Source organism: Mauremys mutica, chromosome 5, assembly GCF_020497125.1.
Source record: "Mauremys mutica isolate MM-2020 ecotype Southern chromosome 5, ASM2049712v1, whole genome shotgun sequence".
In the NCBI taxonomy this organism is placed as follows: Eukaryota; Metazoa; Chordata; order Testudines; family Geoemydidae; genus Mauremys; species Mauremys mutica.
Window position 1 is genome coordinate 123377033 of NC_059076.1, and position 16168 is coordinate 123393200.

Genomic DNA, 16168 nt, shown 5'->3' on the forward strand with positions numbered 1-16168 from the left:
CCACCATCTCTCAGAGGCAGTCACTAGTGGGTTCTTAAGAAGCAGTAGTTTTTACTGTCCTTGAAGTGACAATCTCAGCTTCCAGAATCATACCTTGTCCTATTTGTCTGCTATCTTGAGATCAGAGCACTTCAAGGACAACATAATGCCTCTTGAGCTAGCAATGTAATTAGTGTTGCCATCTGTCCTAAAAATTGTATGACTGTCCTGCTGTGTAAGCATTAGGCCTGCAATCCTTTTATAAACAGGCTGCTCCAATAAACGATTTCCTAGCACAGTCTAAAAACAAGACAAGGAAACTATCCTCAACACATCTCTGTACATCTAAAATCCTGACCTGTAAGAGGAAGATGAAAAATATACAGTTCTCTCATACTCAGTTTTTTGAACTTGTGAAAATACTTGCCTGGTAGCGTGTAGTGCGCTATCTACTAAGTCAGTATGGAGGCTCCAAAAAAATAATTTAAAATAACAGAGGATTAACTGTTTTTAAATGCAAATTTCATCAATTTTAAAAGTGGAATCATTACTAAATCTTCTATAAATACTAAAAGGGGGCTGCAAACAATAACAGTTGCAGAACTTCCTGAAACCAAAAAAACCTAGTTTTAGTTTGATAAACATGTTTTTGGTCTGTATGTATTCTGCTCTCGTATTGTATTAGTGTCCCAGATTCTTCTGTCTTTGGACACATTTTCCCAACTCCTACTAAAGTCAAAGGCACAATAATAATGTCACTTCTGTTACAGCACAGAAGTAACTCTAAGAACAACGTGAGTGCTGAATACACTACACAGGAAAACAAAGAGCACTAGATTCTTAGTTGTGTCCTCACCAGAATTTCATCTGATAGTATCCCTTTAAACTTTCCCTGTAACCTCCCTGGAAATACAAATTTTCAGTATACTTTTAGCCAACATTCATCACGTACCTAGTGCAGTCATTAAAAAGATCTTTGCAAGGGTTCTGTTCCAGTCTTGTTTTACATTCATTCACTGTATCTTGAGGTATTTCCGGTAAGTGGGCTGCAGACTTTACATGATATAAACCAAAAACAATAATAAAAACAATTAGTAATCTAACAAAGATAAAGAATCATAAAAATGTAGGGCTGTAAGAGACCCTCAAGAGGTCAACTAGTCCATCCACCTGCACCCAGGCAGGATCAAGTATATACAGTATATGAGAGGTCTTTGTCCAACCTGTTCTTAAAAACCTTCAGTGATGGGGATTCCACAATCTCCCTTGGTAACCTAATCCAGTAGGTAATTAGCCTTTATAATGAGAGTTTTTCCTGATATCTAACCTAATATCTCTTTTGCTTCAGATTAAGCCCATTACTTCTTGGCCTATCTCCAGTGGACATGGAGAACAATGGATCACCATCCTCTTTATAACAGGCCTTACAATACTTGAAGGCTTATCAGGTTTTCCCCCCTCCCCCAATCAGTCTTCTTTCCTTAAGACTAAAGCATGCCCAGTTTTTTTAACCTTTCCTCATAGGCCTGTTTTTAATAATATCATTTTTGTTGCTCTGGCCTATCTCCAATTTGTCCACATCTTTCCTAAAGTTTGGGACCTAAAACTGGGCACAGTACTCCAGTGAAGGTCTCACTAGTGCTGAGGACAGCCAGGACAGTTACCGCCCATGTCTTACATATGACACTCCTATGGTATTGTTTGTTTTTTCTCCCCCCCCCCCCAGCTGCATCACATTGTTGGCTCATGTTTTATTTGTAATACACTATACTCCCCAGATCTTTTTCAGTAGTACTACAGTAAAAGCTGTTTAATCTGGCATGTTGAGGAAATGGTGCCGGTAAGTGAAAAATGCCATTTAACAAAAAGAAGGAGAGTGTTTGGGTGTGGGAGGGGGTGCAGAGCTGGAGCACCCCCATTCTTTGCAGTTCATTCTAATTGACTGACTTCAGTTGGCTCCTTTTGGAATCCAGTCACACCGGTTTAGAGAGCTTTCTGGTTGGTGAAGTGTCAGATAAAACAGCTTTTACTGTACTACCTAGCCAATTAATCCCCATTTTCTATCTGTGCATTTGATTTTTGTTTCCTAAGGCTATGTCTCTATTTACAACAGTGTATAGAGTACATACACTGCATGCCCTTGAGCACAGGTACAAATAGCAGTGTAGAAAGTGAGGCACCGCTTAGATGATTTGAGTACAGACATGATGACAGAGCAGTATGGTCTTTCAACCAATTTTGAGCCCACCTTATAGTTATTTCATCCAGACCTCATTTCCCCAGTTTGCTTATGAGTATGTCATGTTGGACTGTGTCAAAGGCCTTACTAAAAATCAATATATATGTCAGGTTTGTTTGGCATGATTTGTTCTTGACAAATTCATGTTGGCTATTACTGATCCTCTATGTAGTAAAAATTAAACAATCATTTTGTAGGTAATTTGTTCAATTCCTGGAAAGATAGTGGAAGTTAAGTTGACTGGCCCATAATTCCCCAAGTTCTCTTGTTCCCCTTTTTAAAGATATGTGCTTTGTTTGCCTTTCTCCAGTCCTCCGGACCTCACCCATCCTCCACATGTTCTCAAAGATAATTGCTAACAGTTACAAGACCGCTGCAATTGGTTTCCTAAGTACCCTAGAGTGAACTTCATCATGCCCTGCCAACTTGACTACATCTAAATATTCTTTAACTTTATCTTTCCCTAATCTGGCTGGGTTTCTTCCCCTTTGATGTTAATATTGTGTTATGCATCTGGTCACAATTAACCTTTTAGTGAAGACTGATGCAAAATAGGCATTAAACACCTCAGTCTTCTTGACAAGCAGAGGACCTACACTTTCCTTCATCTTTCTACCACTCCTAATGTATTTAAAGAACCTCTTATTGGCCTTTTATGTTCCTTGCCAGGAGCAACTCATTTTGTGCCTTGGTTTTTCTGAATTTTGTCTCTTCATGCTTGTGCTATTTTTTCTATACTACTTAGCAGTTCGCCCATATTTCTACTTTTGTAGGATCATTTTTTACTTTCAGGTCATTAAAGAGCTCCTGATGCAGCCATATTGGCTTCTAACTATTCTTCCTATCTTTTCTTTGCATCGGGATAGATTGCAGTTCTTCCTTTAATATTCTCTCTTTGAGAAACTGCCAGCTTTCCTGATCTACTTTATCCCTTAGATATTCTTCCCATGGGACCTTACCTACCAGTGCTCTGAGTTTATTAAAGTATGTTTTCTAAAGTCCATTGTGCTTATTCTGCTGTTCTCACTCCTTCCTCTCCTTAGAGTTCATTAAATCTATCATTTCATGATCATTTTCAACCAAACTGCCTTTCACCTTCAGATTCACAACCAATTCTGCTCTCTTCATCAGAGGAAGTTTTCTAACTGGTTTAAAAAACAAATAACTTCAGCTAAACACATTTTAAAACCAGTTCGGGATATGATGGTTAGGTGGCTTAAGAGGCCTGACCAGTTTTCACTGGTTTTTAAAGACCATGCCAGCTGTTAAATAAGCTTCCAGAGAAGATGAGACTAATCCAGAGCCTGAGCATTTTTAGGACACCCGCAAAATCCATATCTTCCTCAAGATAAAGCTTCCTCAACATAACCAGAACAATTGGAGGGGAGAGGGAGAAAAGAGGATGGAAGTTATATCCCTGGCAGAACTTCTGACAGACAGAATAGGGAGAAGAACAAAGACTCCTTGAATTCTACCAGGGACATCTCTAGGCAGACCTAATTTACCAGGGCAGTAATCAGATATTAATAAACTCAGTAGGAGCTGTGGGTGCCCAGCATCTTCTGAAAAATCAACTCCTGTGTTTCTCAAGCTGGGGAGCCTGAAACACTTTTGAAAATTTACACCTAATTTCTCAAGTCCACACAACATGTCAGCTGCAAAGCCAGATCTAGAACTCAAGAGTTCCTTGCATTCCGATGATTCTCATGTCTCTAAACCACACAGCTTTAAAGTAATATGCTAAAACAGCAATTTAGCTACTTTTTGACATTTAGATTACCATAGATAAAAGTTAAATGTCATAGTGCTAATGAAAAAATAATGGTAGAGAGCAGTCAAGCTTTGTGCTTGAGTTAATGAAGTTTCGCAATAATCTTGAAAGGAAGGGCTCGTCCACATTCCAGAATGACTTGCAAAATTTTATTAGAGTTTCTCATTTTGAGAGCAATTTACTTAGTATTTTGAAAACTAAAACACCATCTGAAATTGTTGCTGTTTTGAGCTCTAATTTGGTCAGCGCTTACAATGCAGTTTGACAAAGTATTTTGCAACAGGATATACTTACCCCGTTAGCGAAGTATGTGTCTAAAACTTTCAAACCACAATCTTTACGCTTTTCATCTGAAGACACTTCATACTTGGCCTAGGGAAAAGGAATGAAAATTAAATTAGATCCGTTGTTATCTTATATTGCAATAGTTACTGTGATCCAATGTGATTTCTATCACAAATATTGGGAGGCATCTCACCTATGGATTATAAACTGTTCTCATCTATGGCGTTCAAGAATTTAGGGATTTTTAGGATGCATACCGAAACAGATAATTATCCACACCATCTTAAAAAAAAAAGTTAAGTATGCCAAAACTGTACCTCTCCTAAGACATATTGAAACTGGAGATTTGATTTGTAAAATCCCAGAAGCAGGGCCGGCTCCAGGCACCAGCTTATAAAGCAGGTGCTTGGGGCAGCCAATCCGGAGTGGGGCGGCACTTTCAGCTATTCGGAGGCAATTCCTGCTCGGAGCGAAGGACCTCCCGCTGAATTGCCGCAGATCGCGATCGCAGCTTTTTTTTTTTTTTTTTCTGGCTGCTTGGGGCGGCAAAACCCCTGGAGCCGGCCCTGCCCAGAAGCTATGCCTTAGAAGTATGCATAATTACACTGAAATTATATTTCACATAATAGGAAGCCTTAACACAGCAGGATAATGTGCATAATCTTAGGCTGGTTAGTCTGACATCACTTCTAGGCAAAATAATGGAAAAGCTGATATGAGATTCAATTAAGAAAGACTTAAAGGATGGGACTATAATCAACACCAGTCAACACTGTTTTATGGATAATAGGTTTTCAACCTGATTTCACTTTTTGAGATTACAAATTTGGTTGATAAAAGCTAACTGCATACAGATAATAGACTATGTACGGCATTTGACTTAGTACTACACAAAAACATTCTGACTGAAAATTAGCACTATACAATATCAACCAAGCACATGTTAAATGGAATAAAAACTGGCTAAGTGATGGATCTAAAAAGGTAGTCATCAACCTCATTGAATGGAGGTGTTTCTAGTGAGATTCTGCAAGATTGGTCCTAGGCCCAACATTTTTTATCAGCAACCAAGAAGCAAACATAAGAATCACTGCCAATAAAATGTGTGGTTGACACAAAGATTGGTGGAGTGGTATTAGCTAGGACAAGGCAATCATACAGAGTAATCAGGATTGCATGGTAAACTAGGTCCATTCAAACAAAGTGTATTGTAATACAGACAAATGCAAGATCACACACATAGGAACAAAAAAAAAATGTAGGACAAAACTACAGAATGGTTCATTCTATTCTGGAAAACAATAACTCTGATTACGGGTCACAATGGACAAGCAACTGAACATGAGCTCCCAGAGCAATGCTGTGGCAAAAAGAGCTAAGGCAATCCTTGGATGTATAAACAGGAGAATAATGAGTAGGTATAGAGAGGTGACTTTACCTCTGTATACAGCACTGAGGACACAGATACTGGAATAATGCATGCAGGTCTGGTGTCCCCATTTTTAAAAGGATGGGGAAAAATTAGAGAGAGTGCAGAAAAGAGCCACAAAATTGATTCAGGGGCTAGGAAAATGTCTTACACATTGAGAGATTTAAGCTCCCAATCTGTTCAGTTTATCAAAAAGAAGAGGAGAAGTGACTTCATTACAATACCTTCATGGGGAGAAATTATCAGGTAATAAAGGAGTCTTTAATCTAGCAGAGAAAAGCCTAACAAAAACCAGTAGCTGAAAGTTGATGCCAGATACTAGGCACAATTTTATAAAAAATGAGTATGATTACTCATTGGAACCAACTACCAAGGAAACTTGTAGATTCCCCTTCTTTTGATGTCTGCAAATCTAGACTGGATATCTTTCTGGAAGGTATGCTTTAGTCAAACAAGTTACTGGAGTAACTTGGAGAAATGTAATGGCATGTGATACACAGAAGGTCAGACTAGAGGACCTAATGGTCCTTTTTGACATTTAAACTCCTCCTCCTCCAAACTATGAATACAGAGCTTCATCAGTTCAAAGATAACTGTACAGTACAAACGTAACTGTTATCACTCCCCTGTGAGACGAAGGTATTATCCCTACCGTATACACACACAGACTGCTCAAGATAAAAGTAAAAGGGACACACAACAGGAATCTTGTTAAACTGACTCATGATAGAGAAACAAGGTGAGTGAGGTAGTATCTTTTATTGGACCAACTTCTTGTCTCTCTCACCAACAAAAGTTGGTCCAGTAAAAGATATTACCTGACCCACCTCGTCTCTTTAATATCTTGGGACTGATATGGCTACAACAATAGAGAATTCAGATTTCTGATACAGCACCCACTAAATAGTAGATCTTGAATTTAAAAACAAATTAATATCTAAATAAATGTCTTTGAAATAATTTCTCCTCTCCTGTTGACATTTGAGGGTCTATTCAGCAAAAAAGAAACAGTGAATGAGTGAGGGAAACATCAAGACTACATATAAAATGCCGTTAAAAGCACAAGGTAAAACATGGAAAGAGAAAAAATTGCTAACAATATAGTTACTGAAAGCTTAGATGTTAATAACTACAGCAGGTACATTTTCAAACAAGTGTTATTTCATGTTCAGTGGTATCTCTAAGGGTCACATTTTCAAAGAGAGTTTGAATTGTGTGTACTTAACTTGAAATATCTAGGGGGTTCATTTTCAGAAGTACTAATACCTATAACATCAAATGAAGTCAATGTGTACAGGCACTACACTTCTCTGGAATGAATAAATATCAGGCTCTTCAGTGTCTCAAGTTGAGCACCCAAATATAAAGACAACCACAATTAGAAGCTATTTTTGAAATTTTGGTTCTAAATGACTTATCTAAAGTCACAGTCAGCGGCATAGCTAGGACTGGAAATCCAGACTCCCTAGAATCCAGTCCCATGATCAACCTAGTAAATTATCCTCAAGACATAGCTTTTCTGCTTGAACATTTTGATCTTGATCACTTCAAAAAAATTCAACCATTAAACAATTAAGTCAGTACTTTTGCTATCATGAAATTAAAGTAATACCTATAGTGGAAATACAAATTCTGCAGCAATGATTGATCAACTGCAGCAGCACATTGGGTGTCTTAACATTTTTATATTATGCCAAAGAAGTTAGTCACCTAATATAAACTTTTAGCCTTATGGTTTTATTTCCACTAATCAGAGGACAAGCATTTCATCTAATTTAGAGGAAGTTAAAGAACGCTTGCTTCAATGTAATCTAATTTCATATTCTACGTAACAAAAAAATTGAGAAGGAAGTTTGAGTCACTACCTCAAAGTGCAATTTCTTCACACTTTAGTAACCCCCACTCCAGATATTGGAATGGATTTATGGTAAGATGAGGACTATTTTTGAGGTCACTAAAACCTATTCAATCATTTTCTCAACTCTTCCTTTTCTAAAGCCATTCAACTGCCATAGGTGCTGGAACTACGGATGCGGGGGGTGCTGCAGCGCCCCCTGGCTTGAAGTGGTTTCCATTATATGCAGGGTTTACAGTTTAGTTCAATGGCTCTCAACATCTCCACTATAAAAACTGTCCCAGCACCCTTGCAACTGCCTGAAGATTTTTCAGACTATTATCCATCTTAAAACTAACAATACATAAACTATGTAGCATGGCTTAACTCTACCTTGAACTTGCCATTTCAGCCTCTCAACATATTTATGTTGTAGAAATCAAGTTGTCCCTAGGATAATAACAGAAAATACACTAAATTGAGAGATGCACTAGGCTCGTAGAATTGTTTTTTTTACGGATCCTCCTTCCCTGACTCTATACTGTATTTCTGTGTCTCAAATATAGTTCCTGCCTGAATATGTGGAAAAATTTAAATCCTATGCTGAACTGCATATGCTGAAAAACTTTGAAACAGCTTGTGTTCTCAGGACTCTGTGTAATTATGATATGCCAAAGGAGAAAGTTTATAGAAAATTAGGTCATTATTTGACTACAAGAAAACTGGCTTGTCCACTTCACACCATTACTTTTGTCTGTTTTAAGAACTTGAGTTAGCTGGCTGAAGCTCAATCCAGAAAAGAAAGAGGGGATCCTGGTTGGTTGAGGACCTATCTGGAAGAGATGGCAGATATTATAACTGACCCCTTTAACTAAGAGGGTATGCCTGCCCTTAGACTGTAAGATTGACAACTTGGGTTATATTAGATCCAGGGATGCTTCTGGTTTTATCTGGCAACAGCAATTCTCAAGGATGCTTCCTCTCCAAAACTTTTCAATTGGGGGGAAAAAATGCAAACTCTCTCCTCAGATCTGGGGCTCACAACAGCAATTTATGCCTTTGTGAGATCCAGGCTAATTTAATAGGAACAATATATACAAAGCTATACAAATATACTTTGAGGCCACTCAGAAGATACAGCTAGTGCTGAAAATGGCTGGTGCTTAATTACCAGCATGGGTCTCCCATGAAGGATGACAGACGTGGCAAAGACAACATTGCCTTAGTGTTAATTTCTAGGAATTGGTTTTGTTCCGTTTATCTTAGGTATATCTATACTACAAAGTTAGGTCAACATAAACTGCCTTGAATCGATGTGTCTACACTTAAAATTTGTCTCCCATCGATGTAAGTTCTCTATTACACAGACATAGTAACACCACCTCCCCATGCAGCACTGAGTCATGGTCAACCTATTGAGGTCAACACAGCCCAAATGCAGACACTGCATTACCTATGTCAACCCTAGCAGTCCTCCAGCAGCTTTCCTACAACGCTCGACACTGACCACTCTAGTCACAGTTGTGAACTCCACTGTGCAGGGGACACGGAGACTGAAAGTCCAACTCACCCTCTTTAAAAGCCTGCACATTTTTGAAATGCCCTTTCCTGATTGTCCATCTTGATTAACACAACTGGCAGCTCTCCATTGTTATGTGCAACTGCCTGTCTGACTATGCCAGCTACATGCTCCAGATGCGCTCCAGTCTGGAGTAGACTGGAGATATTGGCTCTCGGCCTGTGGGGAGAAAAGGCTGTTGCAGGCACAGCTATGGACCAGATATAGAAACATGTACAACTATGAGCAGATTGCACATGGGATGTAGGAGAAGGGGTAAGACAGCAATCAGCAGCAGTGCCATGTGAATGCAAAGGAACTATAGCAGGCATATCAGGAGGCCAACAATTGATCTGGTGCCAAGCTGCAGATCTGCCACATTTACAAAGAACTGCATGCCATACTTAGAGACCTCCCGCACTGCCCCACACACCCCTCTGGATACCTCCGAGGAGTCTGAGTCACAAGCCCCTGGCATGAACAGCAAGGAGGAGATAAAGGAGGAGGATGTGGGACATGTGACCAAGGGGGGTGAGGACCCAGCTATGCCCTGAGCCAAGGTCTGTTTGAGACTCCACCACAGTCCAGTCAGTCCCAGCAGTTGAACATAGGTGAGCCCAATGCAAGGGAAGAAACCTCAGGAAAACATGTAAATTTATTTCCCATTAGTGATAGTGCCCCACAATTTAGCAGCAAACAGCTACTGATTTTTTGTTAATTTACTCATACTAGAAGAGGTAGAGTAGTGATCTACTTTTCTCTCCCTTGTAGAGTTAAGCAGAGGGAGCATAAGGAGCAGTTTCTTTATGTACACAGGGATGGCCATTGAAGCCTCCTGAGATATCTTGATGAAACTTTCATGGTGGTACACTGCAATCCTCTCCCAAAGGTTTCTAGGGATGGCACCCTTCTTTCTTTCTCCTCAGCAGGACACTTTTCCACACCGGTTGGAGAACTTTGGCTTGCACCATTACAATAAGTAGGTAACAGCATACAGGCCCCAGGTGGCTCCAGGATGTCAGCAGCAGCTGTGTTCTCTGTGCCTTTGTTACCCTCAGGAGTGAGATATCAGCTAAAATTACCACTGCCTGTGTAAAATGGTGCCAGTTTTCAGTGCCATTGCCCTGTACTCAGTTTCATGCAACTGAGCAATTCCCACCTCACTTTCCTCACCCGTGGCAGGCCATGCTCACCATGGCTGGCGCTATTAGTGGCACCATGCACAAGCAATCCAAAGTAGAGGTGTCAATAAGCATGTCTTGTTTAAACCTTTAGGGGAACAAGGGAAGGGAGTTCTGAAACTTAACTTTTGTTTTCTGTAGCAACTATACTGACAATGATACCTCTGCGTGTTTTATCCATAGCTGCTGCCATTGCAGCCTTGAGGTGTTTCCCCTCCACACCTGTGGAATGCCTGAACCAGATAAGGAGAAGAAAGAAGAGGACTTGGGAAGACATAGTCGGTGAGATTCTGCAAGTCAGTGATGCATCAGATCATGACCAGAGGGCCTGGAGGATGAATACTGCAGACTGTATGGAGGAGGAAAGAACGGACAGGAGAAATCCCTAGGAGAACCAGCAGGAAAGTGAGAGGGAGATGCACCAAGATATAATGGGCTTCTTTGGCTGAAAACACAGATGCTGCAGATTCTTGTGGATTTACAGGTTCAACAATCATGGGCTAGCATTCCTTTGCAGTCCATGGAGAACTCCGGTATAGCACCTCACTACACCGCGCCTCAACCTTCCATGTACTTCAAGCACCACACAATTCATAATGGGCCCCCAAACAGCAGGGCCACGTACAGCACAGTACACCACAACACATTACTATAGCTCGCTGATAGTGTTCTTTCAATGCCTCCCTGAGCCATATAGCTCTGTGTTGAGCTTGTATAATAGCCCTTGTGTGCCTATTCAAACTCAGCAGACAGCCACTCCACCTTAATCCCATGGCAACTTTCCCCACTTTGCTTCAGCAGGCATAACACAACAGGCAGCTATAACCATTGGGATATTTTTCTCAATCCGAGCCAACCTTGTGAGTAAATAACACCAGCACCCCTTTAATCTACTAAAAGCATGTTTAACCTTCTTCATCTGCTAAGCCAGCAGTTGAATATTTCCTTGGTGCTGTTGAGGTGCTGGTATACAGCTTTGTGAGACAGAGGAATAAGGGGTAGGCTGGGTCCCCCAGGATCACTATTGGCATTTCAACATCACCAATGGTAATCTATTGGTTGGCAAAGAAAGTCCACGCTTATAGCTTTCTGAACTGGCCTGTGTTCTTAAAGATACAAGCGTCATGCACTTTGCTAGACCAGCCAACTCTGATGTTAATGAAGCATCCCTATTGATCCACCAGTGCTTGCGTAAGCATAGAAAAGTAGCCCTTTTGTTGATATACTCGGTGGCAAGGTGGTCTGGTGCCAAAATAGGAATATGCTTCACCAGTTTGGGAATCCCATTGCTGCAAATCCATCCAATACATCCCACACATTGCCAAGAATCACCATCCTACATAGCAGGAGATGGTTAATGGCCCTGCAAACTTGCATCATAACAATCCCGCCCCCCCCCCCAGTGGATTTTCCAATTCTAAAATTACTTCCTACTGACCGGTAGCAACCTGGCATTGCAAGTTTCCACAGTGAAGACGTAAACGGCAATAGCTCTGTCAGTGCAGCTATCATTCTGGTGTTCCAGCTTTGGGGCAAACTCAATATACAGATCCAGGACTGTGGGCTTGCGCATCCAAAAGTTCTGCAGCCACTGCTCATCATCCCAAACCTCCATTATGATACAGTCTCACCAGTCAGTACTCATTTCTCAGGCCCAGAAATGGCACTCCATCATTTACAGCTGCTTCGTGAATGCTTCCAACAATCTTGAATTGGTTCTTGCTATGTCTCACAGCAATCTGCTCTTCAGGAAATCATTATGTTCCCTCATCTCTTCCTGCAGCTCTGCAAATACCAGAGTATTGTGTGTCCTGTGTTTGGAATACTCATGGCAATAGTTCAGAGCTCTGCAGGCTCCATGTTTCTATCAGCGATGGTGGAGAGTGACAAGTCCCACATGGGTTCGAGGGATTTTCAAAATAGGCATGAAAATTATAGGATAGAGATGACATTATGTGGTGGAGAAATTTGCATAATAGGAACTTGTCCCCACAGTTCCAGTCACCCCTGTGCAACTCATTTCTGCCCTACCATGCATTGCCAAAATGTCCTGAAAGACATTATGTTGGAGAACGGTGAGCTGAACACTGGGCTACCTAACCATGGTGCATTGCACTGTGCATCAACACAAATCATTCCTGGGGAGTACATGCAGTACCAATGCAAGAAGCCAAGTACACATGCGCACAAGCAACATACTAACTGTGAAAGCTTTATGTCAAGGTAACTTGGGTTGGCAAAAATTTGTAGTGTAGACATACCCTTAGGCCAGTGGTTCTTAACCTTTACTGCAGCCTGCACCCCTTTGGTTCTCAAAATATGTTCTCGCACCCCTTAAACCTAGATATATTTTTTGTTTGAATATTACAGTAATCGTTAAATGTATAATGTTAATAAATACATAGGTTTGATGAAACAAAATAGTTGTACTTATGTGCCTGTGCTTAATTTGTGTTTTTGATGATTTACCTTCTAAAAAAATCTGGCATGTCTCACACCCCCAGAAAGGGCATCTTACACCCGCAAGGAGTGCGTGCACCGCAGGTTAAGAACGACTGTCTTAGGCTATGTCTACACATACAGCTGTGCAATTGTAGTGCTACACTGTAGACACGACAGCATTCTCCTATCACAGTTAATCCATCTCCCTGAGAGGCAGTAGCTAGGTCACCGGAAGAATTCTTCCATTGACCTAGCACTGTCTATGCTGGGGATTAGGTCAGCAAAAATGTCTCTCTCAGAGGTGTGGACTTTTCACACTCCTTAGAGAAGCATATGTCAATGTAAGTTTTCAGTGTAAACCAGCTCTTAGAGAGCACCTAACTAAACTGATATCAAGTGAGATACTGAAACCTAGATCTATACATAAGCAGGAAGAGCATTTTCAGTGAACTAAAGTTTCCCCCAATGGAGCCCAAATTTATTGACCTCTAAGGCACACTACAAGACGTACAAATTTACTCCAGATTTTGTCAGAAGTTGTAGCCCTTAAGGGCATTGAATTTCTTTTGCTGAGCTCTCTTTAGTTGACACTGAATCAGTTTTGCTACATTTTAATAGTTGTGGTATTAGTATGCATTTGGAGCTAAAGAATGTGGCAGGCACATTTTATAAAACTTTAAAATAGACTATTTGCGCCAGTTCCTAATTCCTCAGAAGAACAAGGCTGGAGAACTTCTAGGAGGAGTCTACTACTTACCACTGCATCCAGGAATTCAATACATGTCTTCAAATCTGGCCTAGTGTCACAGAACTGTCTGAAGAGAAGTCTCCCTATTGGCTGCTTGTCACAGAGCTGGTTATAGTTTTTTTCTGGGTAAAAGAAGAGATTAAACAGATGACATCATTACAAGCCAGAGAGCTGTTCCTCACACCCCTTACTATACCAATTTAAGACTGCAACAGAAAAAGCAACATTTAGAGCAAGAGTTCTCAAACTGGGGGTTGGGACCCCTCAGGGGGTCAATGAGGTTATTACCTGGGGAGTTACGAGATGTCAGCCTCCACCCCAAACCCCGCTTTGTCTCCAGCATTTATAATGGTGTTATATAAATATATTACAAAGTGTTTTTAATTTATAAGGGGGGAGGTAGCACTCAGAGCCTTGCTATGTAAAAGGGGTCACCAGTACAAAAGTTTGAGAAACATTGATTCAGAGCATTTATATTGCAGATTCCCATTCAGATAGGACCACCAAGATTTCATGCAATCATTAACATGTCAAAGGAGCAGGGCTAAACCAGCTGTAAAGGTCACAAAGGAAAGTGACAGAGACTTGCTTACCACCACTGCTGCTTCCAACATCCCACCCCACACATACACAAAACTTTTATATTAAATTAGCTGCTAATTGCTAATATATTAAGGAAAAACACTTGCTAAGGTCCTGCATATTACATAGTGGAGTTGGAGTGCCGGCCCCAATGCAAACAAAAGCAAGCTGATTCTGTAGACCTTACTAACATGAAGAGTCTCATTACCATAAATAGGACTACTCATGTGACCAAGTACTGTGGGATCAGCTTCCCTATTTGAATTCCACTATAATCATTTGACCAAAATACCTGTGGTCCATATATTCAACATCAGATAGGGTTAGTAAAATATTAATTATTTGTATTATTGTAGCAGCTAGAAACCCTAGCCATGGACCAGGGCCCCGTTGTGCAAGGTGCTGTACAATCAGTGAACAGAAAGACTATCTCTGTCAAAATAGTCTTACACGCTAAGTAATGCTTGGAGGAAAGTGTAAAAATCCTCATAAAGAACTATTATGCAATAACAAGTTCATCGGAAAGCTTCTTCCTAAACCAAGCAGTTGGCCAACATCCTGGAACAAATATGAAATAAACGTCTTTACCCTTCCTTCAGACAGTATGCACATTAATGATGCACATTAAGGAAAAGGGTGTGTTTTTTTAAATAGGTGTGTCCAAGGACAACTGGATCTTGAATTTGGGAGCCTGCCAAGGTGGGTTTGGGATGTTTTTCTGGTGGGCAAGGGAATAAAGGCCAAAAGAGAGAAAAGGGGGGCAGGGAGGACAAGAGAGAGAAAGAGAGGGAGAGAGAGAGACCAAAAGCGGAACAAGAAAAAAAAATGTGGATTACAGTATTAAACAATATAGTCAAATTTTGGGGGTTGGGAAATAAAGCTGATAGTTCCTGTTTGTCTTACAGATGCCAAAACTGATTAAGAAGTTTTATCTTGGTAGTTTTATGTGCAACATCTCTGTCCAAAGTAAGAATTAATGCACTTTCATGGTAGCTTGGTGCTTACACAGAAGCTTTCTGGTTCAAAAGGTTTCCCACTGAAAGGGGTTTACATTTTGATTTCAGTTCTTCCGAGCTAATTTAAAACGGCTTTAAAAACATAAACAAAAGAACTATTCAATTTGAGGCAATTATAGATCATTGCTTCACAAAGGCATGTTGTCACAGTCACAGCAGTATACCCAGATTTCCTTGAACAGGCCACTCTAACATTGTTGCTAGTAACTTGTTAGCATCTGCAATTTTAAACAGTCTGATGAGGATGCTTAGTTTTTGAGACCCAAACCAGAACATAATGATGTCTTTAAATCACAAGTTAATGAGATTTCAGGAGCAGTTTTCTTGGACACAATCAACAGTAGCTGCGATGATTGCTTTCCCCTCAGGAATTCTCAATTAAATTAGAGGACTTGAGGTAGGATTACAAACTAGCAAACTATCTAGTCAGAAGCAAGAAGAAATACCTTCACTGGATAATGGCATACTCCCACAAGGAATTAGACTTGCGTATTATACACACACACCTACCGATTGAATGTCTAAGGTCTTCACAATAACTGAGATGTGGTAACTTTAGCATCTCCTTCCATTTCTTACTGCGTCCATTCCGTTTGCCACACCCTCCTAAAAGGAAAACAAAGCCCCATGTAAACAAGAGTAATCTACAAGTCAATCCAATGCTACAATATGCTCTCTCTCCTCTGCAGAGCATATATTGTAGCCTTAGGTCATTCTCATTTCTACAGAGAGGTGCCAGATATTTTGCAAGTGGACTGGACTATTTTTTCCTGCAAGCAAGGGAATCTAAACAAGCAAATGTGAGTCTCCTAACAATTCCCACATTGTCTTTAATATCTCTTGCGTATTCCAATTTTCTACCATGTGCAAAAATGTTTAGCCTCCAGGCACTTTGTACTTCCATGCAGAACATCATCCTTTCGAACCCATAATTCAAATTAACTCTTAAAATTAGACATAGGATTGTGATCCATCCACAAGATCAGAAAAACTTTCATCTATCCAGATGTGCATATTTTATAAGAAAATTCACAGCTTTGGAGAATCTGAAAATATCTAGGTATATTCAAGTAGGTTTAGGATAGGCCAGAAGTCTATAGTAAA

General features: G+C 40.3%; 1 protein-coding gene across 1 annotated transcript in view; it reads right to left on the minus strand.

Annotated features, from left to right (window-relative positions):
* GRK4 (G protein-coupled receptor kinase 4) overlaps positions 1-16168 on the minus strand; it is a 71818-nt gene that overhangs the window by 33380 nt on the left and 22270 nt on the right. Inside the window, exons 2-5 of the mRNA XM_045018928.1 lie at positions 15575-15670; positions 13476-13588; positions 4284-4361; positions 932-1032 (exon numbers count right to left, since the gene is read on the minus strand). Coding sequence (XP_044874863.1) covers positions 932-1032; positions 4284-4361; positions 13476-13588; positions 15575-15670 — 388 coding nt within the window. The remainder of the gene's footprint in view (positions 1-931; positions 1033-4283; positions 4362-13475; positions 13589-15574; positions 15671-16168) is intronic.